Source organism: Scylla paramamosain, chromosome 1, assembly GCF_035594125.1.
Source record: "Scylla paramamosain isolate STU-SP2022 chromosome 1, ASM3559412v1, whole genome shotgun sequence".
NCBI lineage: Eukaryota > Metazoa > Arthropoda > Malacostraca > Decapoda > Portunidae > Scylla > Scylla paramamosain.
The window spans coordinates 34,607,693-34,627,692 of record NC_087151.1 but is presented as its reverse complement, the minus strand read 5'-3'; the positions used below and the strand labels follow the sequence as shown (position 1 = coordinate 34,627,692).

General features: G+C 43.8%; 1 protein-coding gene across 4 annotated transcripts in view; it reads left to right on the top strand.

Moving 5' to 3' along the window:
• Nucleotides 1–20,000, top strand: part of LOC135104539 (SPARC-related modular calcium-binding protein 1-like) — a 150,685-nt gene that overhangs the window by 74,334 nt on the left and 56,351 nt on the right. For 3 of the 4 annotated variants that reach the window (XM_064012122.1, XM_064012130.1, XM_064012114.1), the window contains 2 exons: nucleotides 5,551–5,754; nucleotides 8,729–8,776. In XM_064012122.1, coding sequence (XP_063868192.1) covers nucleotides 5,551–5,754; nucleotides 8,729–8,776 — 252 coding nt within the window. The remainder of the gene's footprint in view (nucleotides 1–5,550; nucleotides 5,755–8,728; nucleotides 8,777–20,000) is intronic. The other variant, XM_064012129.1, reaches the window with a different exon arrangement.

Sequence of the window (20,000 nt, the reverse complement as noted above, 5' to 3'; positions counted from 1 at the left end):
CCATCAGGCCTACACGTGGCAAACCCTCCATCTAAACCTGCACGTCCAGCACTTTCCATTCGCTGTCTCGCTGTACAAAACTCTACTTATTTAACCTTTTTCGGTTCGTATTCTCAATCTCCGTGTTTTATTGCGACTACTTTTAACACACTCAAGTGGAAGTCTTTTTGGGGAAGGTTTTCAAGATTTAATGATTTTAGTGACAGTTTAACAAGGACTACACCATTCATGAGAGAAAAGAAAGACATCGTGAGGACTCTCCTGATCATCTCTGTGGCCTTTAAAAATAGTCCTTATCAGAATTTGAGACATTTTAAGAATACAAGTTTTCATCCTACCTTAGTAATGCGAGAGGCCGTTTTCTCTCTCTCTCTCTCTCTCTCTCTCTCTCTCTCTCTCTCTCTCTCTCTCTCTCTCTCTCTCTCTCTCTCTCTCTCTCTCTCTCTCTCTCTCTCTCTCTCTCTCTCTCTCTCTCTCTGTTTTAAGACTGAAAAAAAGTCCTCTAACGATGCCAGCCCTAAAAGAGAATTGTCTAAGAGAATATCCAAAAATTACGGGGAGGCCTGAAATGAATTATTGCAACTCTCCCCAACTTTTTAACGTTTTTATTACCTCCCGTTTCGCTTGACCATAAAACTGAACGATGCTTTTTCCCTCCCTCTTAATTAGCGGCGCCGTATTATCCTCACGCAGCGGTCCACTAAAATTGATCAGTCTTTGTAGTCATCACTTCCACTAATGAAGCCCCCGTGACGCAGTGTACTGGCGCAGGGTACACGTAAATATAAACAAGCAGGAACCTCTTAGACTAGATGCTTTAATTAATAGGATGTATATGTTAGAAGGGAAGGGAGAAGAAAAACAGGCAGAAAGAAATCCAATACTAGTTAGGTTAGAAGTGCAAGGTTTCGTAACTTTCCTCTCTCTCTCTCTCTCTCTCTCTCTCTCTCTCTCTCTCTCTCTCTCTCTCTCTCTCTCTCTCTCTCTCTCTCTCTCTCTCTCTCGGTGTATTGATCGTGTTGTGTAAAAACTTCCGATGCCGATAGTGTGACTTAGACAGACAGACAGTGAAACAGACAGACAGACAGACAGCCAAGGACACTAACTAGCAAATGAGACAGACAGACAGACTGAGACAAAGATGGACAGACAGACAGAGAAACAAAGTGAGACACACACACACACACACACACACACACACACACACACACACACACACACACACACACACACACACACACACACACACACACACAGTTGAGCGTGACTTGGTATACACAAATCAACTTTAACGATCCATGCAGAGAGAGAGAGAGAGAGAGAGAGAGAGAGAGAGAGAGAGAGAGAGAGAGAGAGAGAGAGAGAGAGATAAGGAAAAGGAGAGTCAATAGATTAGAAAAGAAATAATGTAGTAATAAAGTAGGGGAAAATAAAGTGTCTAGACAAGGAGTAAAAAAAAAAAAAAAAAGAAAGAAAAAAATACTGAAGAAGAAAGAAAGAAATAATAGAAGATAAAGACACAAGGAAATCGTGAACTAAAGAAGAGAGTAAGCATATTTAGATGCCAACGAATAAAAATAAAAAAAAAGAAAATAAAGAAATAATTTAAAAAAATGAAGTAAACTGAAGTAGAATTATTTTTTAAAGGAGTGTATATATCAAAATAAGGATTTTTTAAATTTTCCTTATTTTATTTTTGTTTACTTATTTCTTATTTATCTATTTCTTTGGACTCGTTTGAAAAAGAAGTAAAAATACATAAATAAACGTAATACATTCTCTATCCCCATTTTCTTTTTTTGAGAATGCCATTTGAGCAGACTTCCTTGTTTTTTTTAATTTAATTTACTTCATTATTTTACTACCTTTCAAACTATCACCCAATACAAAAAAACCGAAAAACAAAACCAGTGAATCAGTCAGTGAGTCAGTAAAGTCAGTTACTCAGCTAGAAACACACTTAGTCAGTGGCCCAGCCATTCAGCACCACAACAGAGGTAGGAGTGAGTCAGCATAGCACAGTAGTGGGGCGCGTCATAGTGTGGTTATGTTGGTTATGAATGACGAAGAGACGTGTGAGCAGAGGGACTAAAGCGTGTTGAAACAATGCGTCTGCGGCGGAGGTGAGGATGTAGCGGAAGAGACACGAGAATGAGGGAGCGAGCTTGAGTGACAGTGATAGGATTCCCATACAAGGACTGAGGAGATGAGGTGTAGCAAGAGTACATAGGGAAGTTGATTTTGTGCTGCAACAAGGGATGGACGTGTTGAGTTGATTAGATAGAACGTAGACAGGCTTTAGTCTTTATATATAGTGTTAGGTTTTTTTCTATGTGTTTTTTTTGTAGAGATGGTGTTATTTTTTTTTTTAGTCACCTTATGCTTACTCTTATTCATTTTCTGTTTATTAAGTGTTGGCTGTAGTTATTTATCTCTGTCTATCTATCTATCTATTCCGTCTATCTATCTATGTGCCTGTCTATTTATATATCTGTCAATCTATTTATTTACCTATCTACTCGTGTGTGTGTGTGTGTGTGTGTGTGTGTGTGTGTGTGTGTGTGTGTGTGTGTGTGTGTGTGTGTGTGTGTGTGTGTGCGCGCGCGCGCGCGATGTTGTCTTACCTTGCCAGTGGATCGACTCGCGGTGGTGGCGGTGACTCATACCCGGTGACTCACGCACACACACAGTACACACATGACACACACACACACACACACACACACACACACACACACACTAGTATTACATTTCCTGTATTTGCACATAATCAGATAATATTAATCATCACAATAGTCATCTGTGTGTGTGTGTGTGTGTGTGTGTGTGTGTGTGTGTGTCAGTCACCCAGTCAGTCAGTTAGTCAGTCGGACGGACGTTGTTTCTAATGATGATATAATTACACTTAAATGCACTTACCCTAATTACAACATATATGATTATCTCCTTTATTATCATCGTCCATTAGGAAATATAAAACCATTCCTACTCCCTCTCTCTCTCTCTCTCTCTCTCTCTCTCTCTCTCTCTCTCTCTCTCTCTCTCTCTCTCTCTCTCTCTCTCGTCGAAAACATTCTTAACTTTCACTGAAACGTCTTCATCGCCTCATTTTCACACTGGCCAGCCCTCGCACCTCGTGTTCCCGGCACTTAGAAGTTTGCTGAGGGGTGAGGCGAGCAGTGAGTGGCTCCAGGCATTACTTCTTAAGTACAGCATTGAGTGGAAGAGATAGAAGGTTGTGTTAACAGGAAAAGAATGTGATAGTTTGAATGTGATAATAAATTATGAGGTAAAGGAGAGAGAGAGAGAGAGAGAGAGAGAGAGAGAGAGAGAGAGAGAGAGAGAGAGAGAGAGAGAGAGAGAGGTAATTATGTAATTATTTATTGATCATAATTTTCGGTTACATACACTTAGTAACAAACAATAATAAACAGTAACATTACTGAATAAAATATTAGTTGTTGTAGATACAATGAAACGCAAACATAAAAAGTAAACATTGTGAAACATTATATAAGAAAAAACGCCTGACAAGACAGACAGACAGACAGACAGACAAAGACACATAAGCCCTGGATCAGAACACGTAACGAGACAGGTAGACAGACAGATAAAAGTAGTATCAGAATATTGCATGATAAAACAGAGATAGACAGACACATAGGCACGTTATCGGAACACTTGGAAAAGACAGACAAAAACACTCAGCACCACTTCATGCAAACATAAGTATACAGATTAACACGAATTCACTTTCATAAGAGCATTAGAAAACGAGGGAAGCTGCAAGAAGCCATCATGCTACACGTGTCAGTCCCTGTACATGCCAATCTGTCTTCACCTGTCATCCCATATCCATGAATACACCTAAATCTTTCAAAGCTCCCTATTTTCTAAATCTATTTCCACCTGTCATCCCTGTCCATGAATATATTTTAATGTTTGAAATCTTCCTATTGACTCTATACTAACAGTCTGATTACTATACTAACAGTCTGATTACTGAGTCTGATACGTTCCATTCATCTACCACTCTTATTATCCATACTAATCCCTCACCAAGTTAGGTTGAGGAAAGATACATGCATATTGTGAGTGCGGCCTTATTAGCCCCTCGCTCAGACAGACGGACGCCGGTGCCCCGCTGCCCCCGTGTGTCGTAAAGTCAAAGGAAACGTTAGTAATTGCCTGAACAAACACCAAACTCATTACCTACAGGGCGTGTCTAACTTTCTCTCTCTCTCTCTCTCTCTCTCTCTCTCTCTCTCTCTCTCTCTCTCTCTCTCTCTCTCTCTCTCTCTCTCTCTCTCTCTCTCTCTCTCTCTCGACGCGGGGATCCTCTCGGTTATGAAGAAGGAAAATACTGTGTTGTATTTTTAGATAAACTTCTTAAGTAAACAACTACTTCTTCTTCTTCTTCTTCTTCTTCTTCTTCTTCTTCTTCTTCTTCTTCTTCTTCTTCTTCTTCTTCTTCTTCTTCTTCTTCCTCCTCCTCCTCCTCCTCCTCCTCCTCCTCCTCCTCCTCCTCCTCCTCCTCCTCCTCCTCCTCCTCCTCCTCACACTTTACACTAGGTATTGCATACTTTATCACAAACATCTTCATGAGGGTCAGAGATCTTCCTGTTGTTTGTTCTTGCTTTGTGTTCCTCCTCCTCCTCCTCCTCCTCCTCCTCCTCCTCTTCCTCGCATGCAGCTGGTGTTGTGTGTCGCGGAGGGCGGCGGCTGTGGCTTATCTCTCACATTTTAAAACCCAGGACACCACAGTAATGTTGTCAGTCACCGAGGCGGGTCGTGTTACTGGGGTGAGGTTGCGGAGCCATGCTCGTCGTGACCCGCGTTCGAATCTCGCCGATACCTGTCCTTATTTTTTGACGTATCGCCAGGTAGTTTAGAATATCATACCTGTTGCTCATCTATCTTTGTGCTCTTTTTTAACGTTTTGATATATTTTTTTTCTTTCTCGTTCTCATGTTTCGTTGTGTAGCTCTTTCCTTTTGGTCTGGCCTTCGTTTATACCTGTTGTGTTGTGTTGTTATTTCTTATGTACAAGACTGGAACGACAGGTGAAGTAATATTTAAACTTTCTTCTTTAAATATACCGGTTAGTTCTCTTAAGGGAAGTATATAAAATGAGTGTAGGTGGGTGTTTGTTTGCGCTCAGGTGTGTGTGTGTGTGTGTGTGTGTGTGTGTGTGTGTGTGTGTGTGTGTGTGTGTGTGTGTGTGTGTGTGTGTGGAGACATATTCACGAGTGCCTTTGATGAGAATGTATGTTTGAAATCCTTAAAAAAAAAAAAAAAAAAAAAAAAAAAACTTGGATATTATACACTGAACCTTTAACGTGTTCATTCCCTTACCAAATATTTTAATGCAACTTACTTTTCTCCCTCGCATCAACACGCACCACACCCCACACCACACGCTCCCCAACACACCCACACCCACACACACCAACATCCCTCCCCAACACACCCACACGTTCCTCACTTCATCCCCCACAACACTTTTCACCCACCCCCCACCCACCCAACACACCCAACACACAAACACAGTGGAGGAGAAGTGCAAGGATGAGAAGCGGGCGCGACAGGAACAGATAGCCAAAGGGGAGCATGTGTACGTCCCCAACTGCCTGGAGGACGGCTCTTACGCCCCCCTGCAGTGCCACAACTTCACTCACTACTGCTGGTGCTCCAGTCTGGACGGCATCCCCATCCCGGACACCGTCAAGTTTGGCACACTACCGACGTGTCCAGGTAAGAGGGGGAGAAAAAGAGGAAGAGAGGATGATGGTAGTTAAAGGGTAGATAATGGTAGACAAGGGGGAGGAAGGGAGAGGAGGGAGAAGGTGGTAGTAGTTATGAGGGAAAGCGGAAGGTAGTAGTTATAGGATAGATCAGAGAGAGAGAGAGAGAGAGAGAGAGAGAGAGAGAGAGAGAGAGAGAGAGAGAGAGAGAGAGAGAGAGAGAGAGTGGTTAGTTAGTAAGATTTAGTTACATGAAGGAAGAAGGACATATAAGGAAGAGGAAAAAGGGAGGGGAAAGTGAGAAGGGGAAGGTAGTTTGTATAGAAGAGTGAGATGGAAGGAGGGGAGTTGAGGGAGAAGGAGAGGGAGGAGGAGAAGGATAGTGTAGGGGAAACAACAGAGGAGTGGAACTGAATGAGAGATACTTATTAGGAAAGAAAACGAAAGAGGAGACGAGAGGAGAGGAGAGAGGAAGGGTGAATAGAGACACCACAAGAAAGAAAGAACATAGAAAGGTAGAAAGAGAGAAAAAAAAAATAACAATGAAGAAAAAAACAAAAACAGGAGCGTCCAGTGATGTTAGGATACCTTCGCCTCCACCCACTCCTCCCAGCGGCGCCCCGCCCCGCCCCACCCTCGTCATGTATTCCTTCATCATTCTCACTAACACCTCCCTCTACCTGCCCCTTCCTCGCCAGTTCAGAGAGAGAGAGAGAGAGAGAGAGAGAGAGAGAGAGAGAGAGAGAGAGAGAGAGAGAGAGAGAGAGAGCGTGGCGGTGTTGGAGAAGGTAGCAATGCACGGAGGGGAAGTGGAGGAGGAAGACTTGTTGGGAGGAGGAGGAGGAGGAGGAGGGAGAAAAGATTTGATGGGGGAAGGAGAAAGGTAGGAGATGATGTTGGTGGTGGAGAAAGGGAATATAGGAGGAGGAGGAGGAGGAGGAGGAGGAGGAGGAGGAAGATAAGGTGAGGAGGCGTTGATTTAGTGAAGGAGGAGAAAGAGGAAAGGTGGATGATGGTAGTGATGGAGAAAGAGGAAAAGTAGGAGGAGGAGGAGGAGGAGGAGGAGGAGGAGGGAGAGAAGGTGGCGGAGGCGTTGATTTAGTAAAGGAGGATGAAGAGGAAAGGTAGGAGATAATGGTAGTGGAGAAAGAGGAAAGGTAGGAGGAGGAAGAGGATAAGGAAGAGGAGGCGGAGGGGAAGGTGATAGTGGAGTAGGAGGTAAGGAAGGTGGAGGCGGAGGAGGCGGTGGAGTGGTTGCATAAACTACTTACATCCAGAACCGCACGGCTCACCAACCTAACCACTTGAGAAGATGCTTGGAGGAGGAGGAGGAGAAGGAGGAGGAGGAGGAGGAGGAGGAGGAGGAGGAGGAGTAGTTGAAGTCCACGGTATCCTCGCATAGCTTTTGGCGTCCTGAAGCTGAAAAGTCAAGGATGTAAGCTGTGTCGTGGCGTCGTGGCAGAGAACGGACCAGCCACTCAATAAATGAATAATACAAAGTGAATGATAATAACCGAGATGGAAATAAGAGAACAGCAACGACTGGTTATGAAAATTTTTAACTCCTTCAGTAGCACGTCCTCACTTCGACTCACTTCGACTCTGCCAATAATAAGTAGTTAGTGCGGTTAAAAGGATTATATTAAGCTTACGATGACAGATATCCTAGAAAGGTATCGTTATCTAGGAAATGACCTCTTCAGCCGTATCTAGGAAATGATCTCTTGAGTGCCTTCTTTGAATTCATTTTTAATATGTACCAGTCGCGAAGGGGCGTTTGGGCGTGTGGCAAGGCGAGGATCATTCTTTGATTCGTGGACGCTCCTGTTAGTGTGTGTCTGTGTGTGTGTGTGTGTGTGTGTGTGTGTGTGTGTAGAGGAGGTAGCAAATAGAAAATGAGAGGATTAGAAATGGAAAGCGAGGACGGGATGATAGGAGTTGCATAGGGAAGGCTAGATAGGTCAGGAAAGGGAATAAGAAGGGAAGAAAGAATAGGAAGCGAAGCGGTGAGAGAATAGGAGCTGATAAAGACTAAGGAAATTTGGAAATAAGCAAAATAAGGAAGGAAGGAAGGAAGGGAAAAGTATCACGCTAAAAATGGTAACAGGACAGGTTTAAGGAGAAAAGAAGAGGATAGAAAATAAGCAAAAATAAAAAAAAGTAAACAGGGGAACAAGGCAGAAAAGAGAAATTAAGATTGAAAAACGAGATATGAATAGAAGTAATGATTAAATAGAGGTAAGGAGAAGAAGAAGGATCAGGAAAGGGAGGTATGGGAAAAGGAAAAGTTAAATGGGAAAAAAAACAGAATATAGGGATAGAAGTAAGGAATAAAGAGATGGGGAAGAAGAAATAGGATGTGGATATGGGAAAGGTAAGTTAAGAAAAGAAGGGGAAGAAAAAGGGGAACAGGGTCAGGTACGTAAGAGGACAGTAAATTAAGTATATGATTTTTTTTTCTTTTTTTTTTCCTTAAAGTTATTGTGTGTTGCTTGCAGAATTTTTTTTTCCTTTCCAGACACAAATAGTTTAGTGCACTTTGATAATTGTGTGTGGAGAGTGTGGATTGTTGATTTTTGTGTACTAACTGCACCTCAATTGTTTCCTCCTCTCCACCGTCACCTCTCTCTCTCTCTCTCTCTCTCTCTCTCTCTCTCTCTCTCTCTCTCTCTCTCTCTCTCTCTCTCTCTCTCTCTCTCTCTCTCTCTCTCTCTCTCGTTGTCAACTTTCTCTCGCTCTTTTGAATAATCTTCACGGCATGCTCCTCCTCCTCCTCCTCCTCCTCCTCCTCCTCCTCCTCCTCCTCCTCCTCCTCCTCCTCCTCCTCCTCCTCCTCCTCCTCCTCTTCCTGTACCTATTACTATCCTGCTAACATTACCTCCTTGTACCAATATTAAAATTACCATTGTTCTTTCCTTTTCTCCTCCTCCCCTTCCTCTCCTCCTCCTCCTCCTCCTCCTCCCCCTCCTCCGGCCTGCGAGTAGACCGGATCCGTGAGGCCCCCAGGACGGCGACGCCACCAGCAGGAGAAGGCAAGTCGGGGAAGGAGGTGGTGTCGAATCCTGCCAGGGAGGAGTCTCGTAATACTCTCCTGTCCCTGTCCACCGCCACGCCCGCAGGCCGCCCCAACAAACCCCCCGACGCGGCCCCAGTGCGTCCCTTCCCTCGCGTTGCGTCGTGCCCTCCTCCTCCTCCTTTTCCTTTTAGTCTTTTCCTCTTCCCTTTTCTCTCTCGTTCACTTCCTTCAGTCTCTCCTGCTGTCATTGTGCATCTCTCTCTCTCTCTCTCTCTCTCTCTCTCTCTCTCTCTCTCTCTCTCTCTCTCTCTCTCTCTCTCTCTCTCTCTCTCTCTCTCTCTCTCTCCCCCCCTTGTGTTTTCCTTTAATTGCACCAGCACCCAGTTGTTGTTAATTAGCATTGTACGCAGCACCCATCTCCCTCCGAATCTCTCTCTCTCTCTCTCTCTCTCTCTCTCTCTCTCTCTCTCTCTCTCTCTCTCTCTCTCCTATGACCGTCTGTGCTGTGTGTGCCTCCCGCGGCTGGCTGCACGGCCGCCTGCATGCAGCCTGCACCGCACGATGCTGCCAGACGTCCTACCCACCCACCGCCATCTCCGTCCGTCGCTCGAGCCGTCAACGAGACACTGAGGTTTCGAAAATAGTGTCCGTTTATTGGTTCACGCGTATTTTTATTTATTTGTTTGCTTTTATTTATTTATTTATTTATTTATGTATTTATCTATTTATCTGTTATATCTATTTTCTATTTTTTTATTTTCCTGGAGAATCGTCTCCAATTTGCGGAGATGTGAACGAATGAATGTTTTTTTTTTTTTAAGTCTCTTTACGTATTTAGATGTTCATTTACACGTGCATTTTTTTTATTCTGTGCTCATATTTGTATGTTTTGTGTAGTCTGGAAAAATCGTCTCGTGAAACTCTCTTAGAAACTCGAAATTTGTCATTCGTTTTTGTGAGAATGTGAACGAATGTTTTGATTCGTATCCAGAAAACAGCAATTTCTTTTCATCACGTAGGTGCATTTTTTCCTTATTTTTCCCCAACATTACCAGAAACAGCCAATGGAATGATAGAACTTTTTTCTTTTTCATATGTGGAAAGGAGAGATAAAGTCATAATTTCCTCTCATTTTTTCTTTTTAATTTTACCTTTTTTTTTAGAATATTTTATTTTTGTTTGCACAACACTACGTAGGCAATATATTCGCATTATTCTTTGCTTTTTTGCCTTAAAAAAAAAATCTACCATATGTTTTGTCTGAGCGCGAAGATTAAGAAATGTTTTGCTCCCTGGGTCTATTGTTTTAGTCCGACTGATGCACCACGAGAATCGACGCGGGACTCTGTGATTGGTTGCGATCGGAGGTGTGTGTGCGACGCTCAGTGGCCGAAGAGTGCTGACGGGCGGAGCCAAGGACGCCTGGCCGTTGATTGTTGTGATGTGTTTACATAGAGATGTTTCTGGGAGTGTTACGTGGGAAGAGGTGTGGCGGGGGTAACCTGTCTGGCACCTGATATACTCGTACCTGGCGCCTGGTTACCTGTGCCGCTGCTCCACCATCTGAGTGTGCGTTTTTTCCCCTTCTTGTATGCATGGAGGCTGGCCAAGAACACTAAAAAGGTGTGGGAAAACCTGTTAATTTGATGTTTTCCCCTTAAAAAGGTCGGAAAGAGGTCAGTTTATTTCCGAAGATATCCAGACTCTCCTCTCTTTTGGTGCAATTCGGGCAGTTTTTCATTTTATGTGAGTGTCACTGGCCTAGGGAAACAAAACAATATTAGAAAAAAAATAAATAAATAAAAGGGACCACTGAAATGCCAGTCTCAAAAGAAAATGGGCTAAAAGGATTATCCGAAGTTGGAGAAGTGTCTTAGTTCCGGAAATCCCCAGATGCTTCTCTCCCTAAGTGTTGTTTGGGCAGAGGAGGAATGAGGAAGTCTGGGCTGCAGCGTCGCGGCGTACGGAAAGTGTGGCGGGAGCGGCGGGTTGTTTGGGCGGGAGTGTGTGGACGGACGTGAGTTTGTTACAAGCACTGCACCTGCACGCTGGCTTCCTCCCTCTCTCCCTCCTCCCCTCCTGCCTCCTCGTCCTCCCTACTCCTCCACGCACTCAGTTCACTTGCATGAGTTTGCATGTTTTGGCGAGTCTGTGTGTGTGTGTGTGTGTGTGTGTGTGTGTGTGTGTGTGTGTGTGTGTGTGTGTGTGTGTGATGACTCGTATGTGTACTACGGTTATGGTCATCCGTCTTTAGGGGGAGTAGGGATCTTGGAGGACTTAGGGCGACGAGATAAGAATTTTACTCTGTTATTTATCTACTTATTCACTTGCATGATTACCCACTCGCAGATGTTCCCCGCTGAAAGAAACTAAAGGAAGGAAGGAAAAGATTATAAAAATACCTATTAATGAAAACAAACAAGACATTGACAACCACTTAACTTTTGTACTCTTCGTAACGTAGATGAGGAGAGAGAGAGAGAGAGAGAGAGAGAGAGAGAGAGAGAGAGAGAGAGAGAGAGAGAGAGAGAGAGAGAGAGAGAGAGAGTCATAGCTCGGCCAGGATGAAGGATGGAAGAGAGAGAATGATTAGTAGTCTAGGGAGAGGCTGTGTTTTTGGTTAAGAATGAAGGAGGGAAGGGTAGCGATGGGATGGTTTACTGCCTAGAGGGAGGGAAAGATGGAATTAGGAGAAGGGAGAAGTGAAGGAGAGAGATAGAGAATGGAGGGAAGGTACTTTGGGCAGGTACGAAGCAAATAGAGAAAGAGAGAAGGAGAATTATAAGGTAAAGAAAGATGACTAAGTGCATTCAGCAGCTGTTACGAGAAAGGGAATGAGCAAAGACAGACTTAAAATACCAGAGAAGTGGAAAAAGAAACAAAGATAGACGTAAGGAAACGAGGGAAGTGAGAAAATAAGGCAAGGAGCGAAGATAGAGTTAAGGGAACCAGGGAAGTGAGGAAGGGAAGAAGAAGAAGAAGAAGAAGAAGAGAGAGACATATGGGAACGAGGAAAGTGAGAAAGGCAAGGAGAAGAGAGGGACTTGAGTGAACGAAGGAAGTGAGATAGGGAAGAAGAAGAGAGAGACTTAAGAGAACGAGGGAGGTAAGTAGAGCCTTTAGTTTTCTCAAGGGACGGAAGAATTCAGGGAAGAGAATGGTGTCCTTTGCTGCCTAAGGAGCGAGAGGATTACATAAAACACATAAATAGCAAATACCAGGAGGTCTTTTGGTCTACAAGGGAGGTGTCTTGTGCTTAAGGGCAAATAAACACAGTATGGATAGAATAGGGGGTGTATTAGAGAATGCCACACAGTCAGTAAGGATGCCAACCTTGAGGAACACCGTATAGTAAGGACTGTGCTGGTGGTGGTTAAATAAAAGCAGTTTTGGATACCATTACGGTACATTACAGAATGCTATAAGGGAATTTCTTGTCAGTAAGGATGTCATCTACGTAACTGGGAGAATTACGTATGAAAGAACACGACAGAACAGAGAAAGAGCAGGAGAGAATAGAGGAGGGAAATGAGTCGTGAGAGAGAGAGAGAGAGAGAGAGAGAGAGAGAGAGAGAGAGAGAGAGAGAGAGAGAGAGAGAGAGAGAGAGAGAGATGTAAGGGAACTGTCCATTTGTGTCAAAGGATCAGTATGTAACTTTGTTTTCATTTACTTCTGCGAGTCCTTTGTTCAAAATCCACAAGCTGAGAAATCCTTTATATATTTGTACTAGATGAAGGAAGCAATAGAAAAATAGCAATAAAGAAGGGAGGAAGGGAGGAGATAAGGAAAAAAAAGATAGCAGTAAATAAAGGATACATGAAAGGAAACTTTATTGATGATCTAAAGAAGAAACAGAAGGAGAAAGGGGGGAGGAAAGGAAGAAAAGGTAGAAGAAACCAAGGAAGAAGGAATAGAAGGAATATACTAGACATTTGGAGTAAGGAGTAAAAAATGGGAGGCAGAAATGAAGGGTGATGGTAACTCTTAGGGAAAAGGAAAGAAGGGAAGAAGAATAAAGGGAGAGACGGTTATTAATCAGAAAGGAAGAACGCAAAGTAAAAATAAAGAAAGGAGGCACATACAAAGGGATGATGTAGTTGGATCTTAGGGAGGGAAGGAAGGAAGGATAGAAGGATAGAAAGAAGAAGGGAAAATAATGTTAGTGACCTATAAGGAAGAAAAGTAAAAAAAAAAAAGAAAGGAAGCACACACAAAGGGAGGATGTATTTGACTCAGGAAAGGAAGGAAGGAAGGATAGAAGGAGTGAAGGAGGGAGGAAGGGACGGTCAGGGGTAGTTTGAGGCCCCGCTGGGTAAGGTTGCTGCTGGTTGGTGCGGCGCCGGGCCAGGCTGGTCTTAAGACAACAAGCAATTAATATATTTTGGTGGGGAGAAAGCAAACTGATCACCGCTGTTGTGTTGTATCCAGGCGGAAGGGTGGAGAGAGAGAGAGAGAGAGAGAGAGAGAGAGAGAGAGAGAGAGAGAGAGAGAGAGAGAGAGAGAGAGAGGATGCAAATATATCAGTCCAGCCATCACACATGAGAGACAACAGTTACCATGACGGGAGGATGAACGAGCCACGACAGAGCTGTGATGGTGATGACAGAGGAAGAGGGACGGGGAGAGGAACAGCTGCTGACAGTCTCCCGAGGGCCTGTGGGTGGCGAGGGTGCGAGGGAAGGAGGGTGGGAGGCGGGGGCTTGTGTGTGTATAACTAGTGGCAGAGAGGAGAGGGAGAGGGGATACGGGAGAAGTGAAGGAGGGAGGGAGAGAGAAAAAAATGCAGGTAAAATGAAGGTTGCTTTTATTTTTGTATTTATCATAATTTTTTTCTTCAAGATGGTGGTTATGTGGAGGGCGCAAGCCGGCTCGTGTGTGTGTGTGTGTGTGTGTGTGTGTGTGTGTGTGTGTGTGGTGATAGATGAGCATATCGGTGAATAAGCTAAGCAATGGAGTCTTCAGCACACGGCTAGCATTACGGAGAGTGTCGATGAGTAATGGCCGCCCCAGAGGCAGGCATACAAATAAGACATGTTTTCCTCCGTGAATTATTGTTGGCCAAGCAGTGAATCGCTCCCCACCCGCCACGTGCTGATGATCGTCCCGACATCTCGCCGCCTCAGCTGCCGCCGCTGCCTGCATGCCTGCCTGAGCTCACACACAACACCCAAGTAACGCTGACCCCCAAGAACAACTGCAAAATTAGGTCATGCGAATCGTAAGGGGAAGATGAATGAGGAGACAGAAAGAAGAAAGGTTAATGAAGAAGGAATGATGAGCTAAGAGAAGGAAGAGGAACTGAAAGAAGGAATGATGATTGAAAAAAAGGAACAGAGGAGATATAAAGAAGGAAGAAGAACTAAGAGAAAAGGAATGATGGAGAAACAGAGGACAGAAAGAAGAAAGAGGAGCTTAAAGAACGGGTGGTGGGCGAACAAGATACAGAAAGAAGGAAGAGGAACTAAAAGATGGAATGATGGACGAACAAAGATAGACAAAGAACTAAAAGAAGAAGGAAAACTAATTAAAAGAAAGGATAAAGAACCACAAGGAGACGAAAAATTAAAATATAAACAGTTTAGAACAAGAAGAAAATAGGAACTAAGAGGAAAATAAGCAAACCGTAAAGATAGAGAGATAGAGAGAGAAAAAGAAAAAACATTGAAGGAAGAGAAGGTAAAAGGAAGGAGGAAAATGAAGGATCAGGAGACAGAGAAGGAAATGCGTACCCACAGGGAGGAGAAAGACCATGAGTTATTGAAGGAAGAATGATTAATGGGAGAGAGAGAGAGAAAGAAAGAAAGAAAGGTGAAATCACGCATGGGGAGGAAGCCAAAGAAACAAGTCTTACGTACCAGGAAGGAGAAATTAGACAACACATTCATAACTTCAACAGCAAGACCCGGACAAAGAGAAAGAAGAAGGTTAATAACAAGGGACAGAAATGAATATGCAAGTCCCACAGAGAATGAGACAGAGGCGTGAGAGGGCGAGAGAGAGAATTAACTTTAAGAAATTAGACAGCATATTAACTTCAGCACCAGCAGGATAAGGAGGAGGAACAAGAGGGTTAATAACAAGGAACATAAATGAATATGCATATCACAGAGAGAGAGAGAGAGAGAGAGAGAGAGAGAGAGAGAGAGAGAGAGAGAGAGAGAGAGAGAGAGAGAAGTAACATCAGCAGGACCTCATGGAAGACTAGCAGATTAACCACAGCGGGGAGAAGAGGAGGCTAACCGCGGGGGGGCAGAACAAACTACTTAACGGGACGGACGAAGGAACAAACAAGCTAAACGCACCAAAGAAAACATCACACAGACCGCAGGAGTAAGATGTATTAGCATGAGAAAGCAAGAAAACAAGGAGTAATCACTGGGGACTCTCACCAAAACACACCCTCCCTCTTCCTCCTACTCCATTCTCCTCATTCCTCCTCCCCTCTCTCTCTACCACCCGCGGCCGTTGCGTGTACTTAACTAATCACTCACAAGTTCTCAGTTCATGGTAATCGACTCCCCGGCAAGGAATGATCCCGGACTTTACAACAGCGGAGTGACTGAAGCAATTGAAAACTTGAATACGAAGAAGAAAATAGCAACAGCAACAACAACAGCGCCACCAGCAGCCAAAATAATAAACGATTCTTATGGATAAACCTGTTGCCGGAGAGAAGAGAGAGGGAGTGACGCTAATGTGTTGGGGTGTTGTTGTCAAGTGTTTCAGGTTGTGGTGGTGGTGGTGGTGGGGATAGGGGTGGGAAGGTGCAAGGAGGACGAGGATAATTGATCTCAGCTTACCTGCGTTTAAGTAATGATGGAAGGTCGTTCCGAGGGTTGCGTCAAGTTGAGTCCCTCGTGCGCAAAACCTTCAGTTCCGCACAAGACAAAGGGTTAGTGTCGCAATCCTTTCCCTGCTCTTTGATACGTTGTTCATTATTCATAAGCCACTCTAAGACATTAATTAATTCATGCTCAGTAGACGCCTCCAGACATTGAATATTGAAAAATCTATCCTTTTAACCCCTTTTCATTCATTTAGGTGCTTGTATACTTCTGTTGTTTTCTTGTGTATTGGGATTGTTGTAAGTTGGAGTTTAAGGGTTAAAGTCTAAGGGTTTCAAGGACTTGTACTAACTCTCTTTAACTTGGTCTAGAGGAAGTTATGTGGGTTTTCAAGGGTGTTTTCGTGTTTTTTTTTTATTTATTTATTTATTTATTTTTAGCTTCAGCTCGTGTTGAAGTTAATGAGGTCTTTAAGGGTGTTTTCGACTCGTTTTGAAGGTATTTAGGTTTTCAAGGTTGTCTTCGTAATTATAATGTTAGTTTAATGTGCTGTTGAGGTAGTTATTGAGGTTTTTAGGGTGTTTCCGTGGCGCTGTTGATTATTTAATAGATTCTATTTCTAGGTGTTTCCGTGATCCTTTTGTTATTATTCTGCGTCAATAACGGACAAGAAAAAAACATGCATGATAACCCAGACTGATCATATCCTTGGCTTTTGAAAAACATTCCCAGACCGGCAGCAAAACGCCTCAAAATACGTACCATAATTGCATGCTTGTGGCGGGGAAGAAAGTGCTGCGTAGATAGCAATAGTTTATCCTCAGACAGCCGCCCCCAGCCTCCGCCCGCCGCCCAGCCGCCCTCACTTCCTGGCGGGTGAGGCCCAGAAGCGAAAAGCCTTTGTTCGGCGCCTACACGTGTGGACGCACCCCTCTGTTTGTAAACACTGAACCCTCCAACACCACCACCACCACCACCACCGCTGCCACGTCCATCACCATTATACCACCGTCTCTATTATCATCATTATCTTCTTAATTATCATCATTATTACTACCTGCGTACCTCTGCCATCACCACAACCACCGCAGAAATAGCGCTGTTCTCTGTTTTATTGCTACTACGACCAGTACGACCACTACACCTACTGCCTACTACTACTCTTACTATAACTACGACTACTGCTACTATTACTACTGCTATTGCTGCTGCTACTGCTGCTACTACTATTGTTACTACAACTTCTTCTTCTTCTTCTTTCTTCTACTACTACTACTACTACTACTGCTACTACTACTACTACTACTACTACTACTACTACTACTACTACTACTACTACTACTTCTGTTACTACTACTACTACTTCTGTTACTACTACTACTACTACTACTACTACTACTACTACTACTACTACTACTACTACTACTACTACTACTACTACTACTACTACTACTGATGCTATTACTGACGTTACTACGACGACATTAATGGTTACCACCACCACCACCACCACCACCACCACCATCACTCTCACTGTCGCTATCACCATCACCATCACTATCACCATCACTACTACTACTACTACTACTACTACTACAACAACCATCACCTCTTGTCATCATTATCCTTATCATCACCATCATTATCATCACCATCATAACCAGAGAGAAAGAAAGAGAGAAATTACGAGTACGTTGTGTGTGTGTGTGTGTGTGTGTGTGTGTGTGTGTGTGTGTGTGTGTGTGTGTGTGTGTGTGTGTGTGTGTGTGTGTGTGTGTGTGTGAACCCAGTAGGGCGGGAAGGTTTATGGTGGGATGGGTGGTGGTGGTGGTTGTGGTGGTCGTCGGGACGCGCCAAGTGGTTCTCTAGGTTCTCGTAAACGTCAACAGGAACCAGACTTTACATGAACCGCTCTTGTCCGCCTGTGAAAAACATCCCGTGCGCGTCAGGAGAGAGAGAGAGAGAGAGAGAGAGAGAGAGAGAGAGAGAGAGAGAGAGAGAGAGAGAGATTTCCTATCCACTTGTAGAAAAAAAGAATGTCGTACAAGTTAAGAAAGGAAAGAAAATGGATGTTAATTTCCTAGAGAGAGAGAGAGAGAGAGAGAGAGAGAGAGAGAGAGAGAGAGAGAGAACAAATACATAACGTCACTGCAATGTTGATCCAAGTATCTAATCCCTTACCAAGCTTAACCCAACCTCGCGCCACGAGAGGGAGAGAAACAAGTATCTGATAATAATGAGGCTTTATAGGCATGTCCTTATTGACTCTTCCCTGCCTGTAAACACGGTAACGCAAACCCCACGACTGTCATAGTGCAAACAACAGGCCCTGAGAGTAAATATTTGCAAGACACGGAGAGAGAGGGAAGGAGAGAGACAGAAGACACTATGAGAGAGGAAAAGACAGCAGGGAGAGCCGTAATTCAAAATTAACGTCACAGCAAACGAGAGAATCAAGGAAAGGCGAAAGAATGATAGAGAAAATATAAAAATGTTTAGACACTGGTAGAGAGAGAGAGAGAGAGAGAGAGAGAGAGAGAGAGAGAGAGAGAGAGAGAGAGAGAGAGCAGTAATTCACATGTAACGTCACAGCAAACGAAAGAATCAAGGAAGTGAGAGAAGATTATACAAGAAATATCTTTATAAGAGTGTCTACCTTGTAAAAATGATTGAAGTAAGAAAGCTGAGTCACTTGAGGCGCCGCGGGTCAGTCTGGCAAACACGCGCTAAGGAGGTTGAGCGAGAGAGAGAGAGAGAGAGAGAGAGAGAGAGAGAGAGAGAGAGAGAGAGAGAGAGAGAGAGAGAGAGAGAGAGAGAATGAAACGATAAAATAAACAATGTTTCATTTTCCTATTGCAGCATCTTTCACACTAGACGACCAGAGAGAGAGAGAGAGAGAGAGAGAGAGAGAGAGAGAGAGAGAGAGAGAGAGAGAGAGAGAGAGAGAGAGAGAGAGAGAGAGAGACGGACCAACTGACGGACTGACTAACTACATACCTATTTAATCAGTCTCGTGAGTCTGAGCGAGCTGTCAACTGAAGAATTTAGAGCTTATCTGTAGTGGACTACTAATAGCACCGGCGAGAGAGAGAGAGAGAGAGAGAGAGAGAGAGAGAGAGAGAGAGAGAGAGAGAGAGAGAGAGAGAGCGTGTTTCCCATGTCTGGCGCCTTTATGTTGCAATAAACGAGACAAAAAGCGCTATTCTGGTTCACATTTGTTTGGATGAGCTGTGACGGGCCTTCTCCTCCCGCCCCGTCACCGCCTTCGTCACTCTCACTCACTCATGCCTTCCTCCTTTCTCCTCGCCTCGTGTCTCTTTCTCCCTTTCTCTCTCTCTCTGTCTGTCTCTTCCTTTTTCGTTGTTATTGTTTTTTTTTTTTTGTCTTTTTTCGGTGCATACTTTCATTTTCTTGACTTTCTCCTCGCCTGCTGTCGCTTTTATTTTTTTTCTCTTTTTCTGGTTATTTATTATCGTCATTGCTTGTTATTACTGTTTTTTTTTTTTGTTAGTATAAGGTGAGGCTGTTTATTCTCTTCATTCCTTCATTCCTTCCTTTTTTTCTTTCTCTGTATCTCGTCTTCCTCTTTTTCCTTTTCGAGTTATTGTTTGTCATCATTATATTACTCATTATCATTGTTTTGTCTATCCTCTCTCTCTCTCTCTCTCTCTCTCTCTCTCTCTCTCTCTCTCTCTCTCTCTCTCTCTCTCTCTCTCTCTCTCTCTCTCTCTAATTTTCCTTCTTCCCTCCTTCGCTCATCTTTCTTCTCGTCTTTTTTCTTCTTTCTTTTTCATTGTTATCGTTGTTATTATTCATTATCAGCATTACTCATTGTCTCTGTTTTGACGGTGTAAACCTCTCTCTCTCTCTCTCTCTCTCTCTCTCTCTCTCTCTCTCTCTCTCTCTCTCTCTCTCTCTCTCTCTCTCTCTCTCTCTCGTTCTTTATTTCTTCTTCTTCTTCTTGTGGTCGTCTGGTCTGGAATCTGTTGCAATAGAAAAATACATCAATGTTTATATTTATCGTTTAACACTCTCTCTCTCTCTCTCTCTCTCTCTCTCTCTCTCTCTCTCTCTCTCTCTCTCTCTCTCTCTCTCTCTCTCTCTCTCTCTCTCTCTCTGTTATCGTTCACATCAGTCATCGTTAGCATTACCATTACTTCTTATTACCACTGTTTTGCCGGTATAAACCACCCGTCTATCTATCCCTTCTCTTCTCTCGGCCTTGCGCTGTGCTGTACTGGCTGTGGCGGCGGCGGCGGGTCCAGGGCACAAGGAACGTTTTACAAATGTTGAAATCCTGCACCTCCTTAACTTGAAGGCTGTACACTGTTAATGACGGCGCTTTAATTTACGTATTCATATCCACACTAACATCTACTTACTCACTCCTGTTTGGCTTCTGCTACATGGCGCTACTCGGCTCGCCTCGGCTTGGCTTAACTCGGCTCAATGCG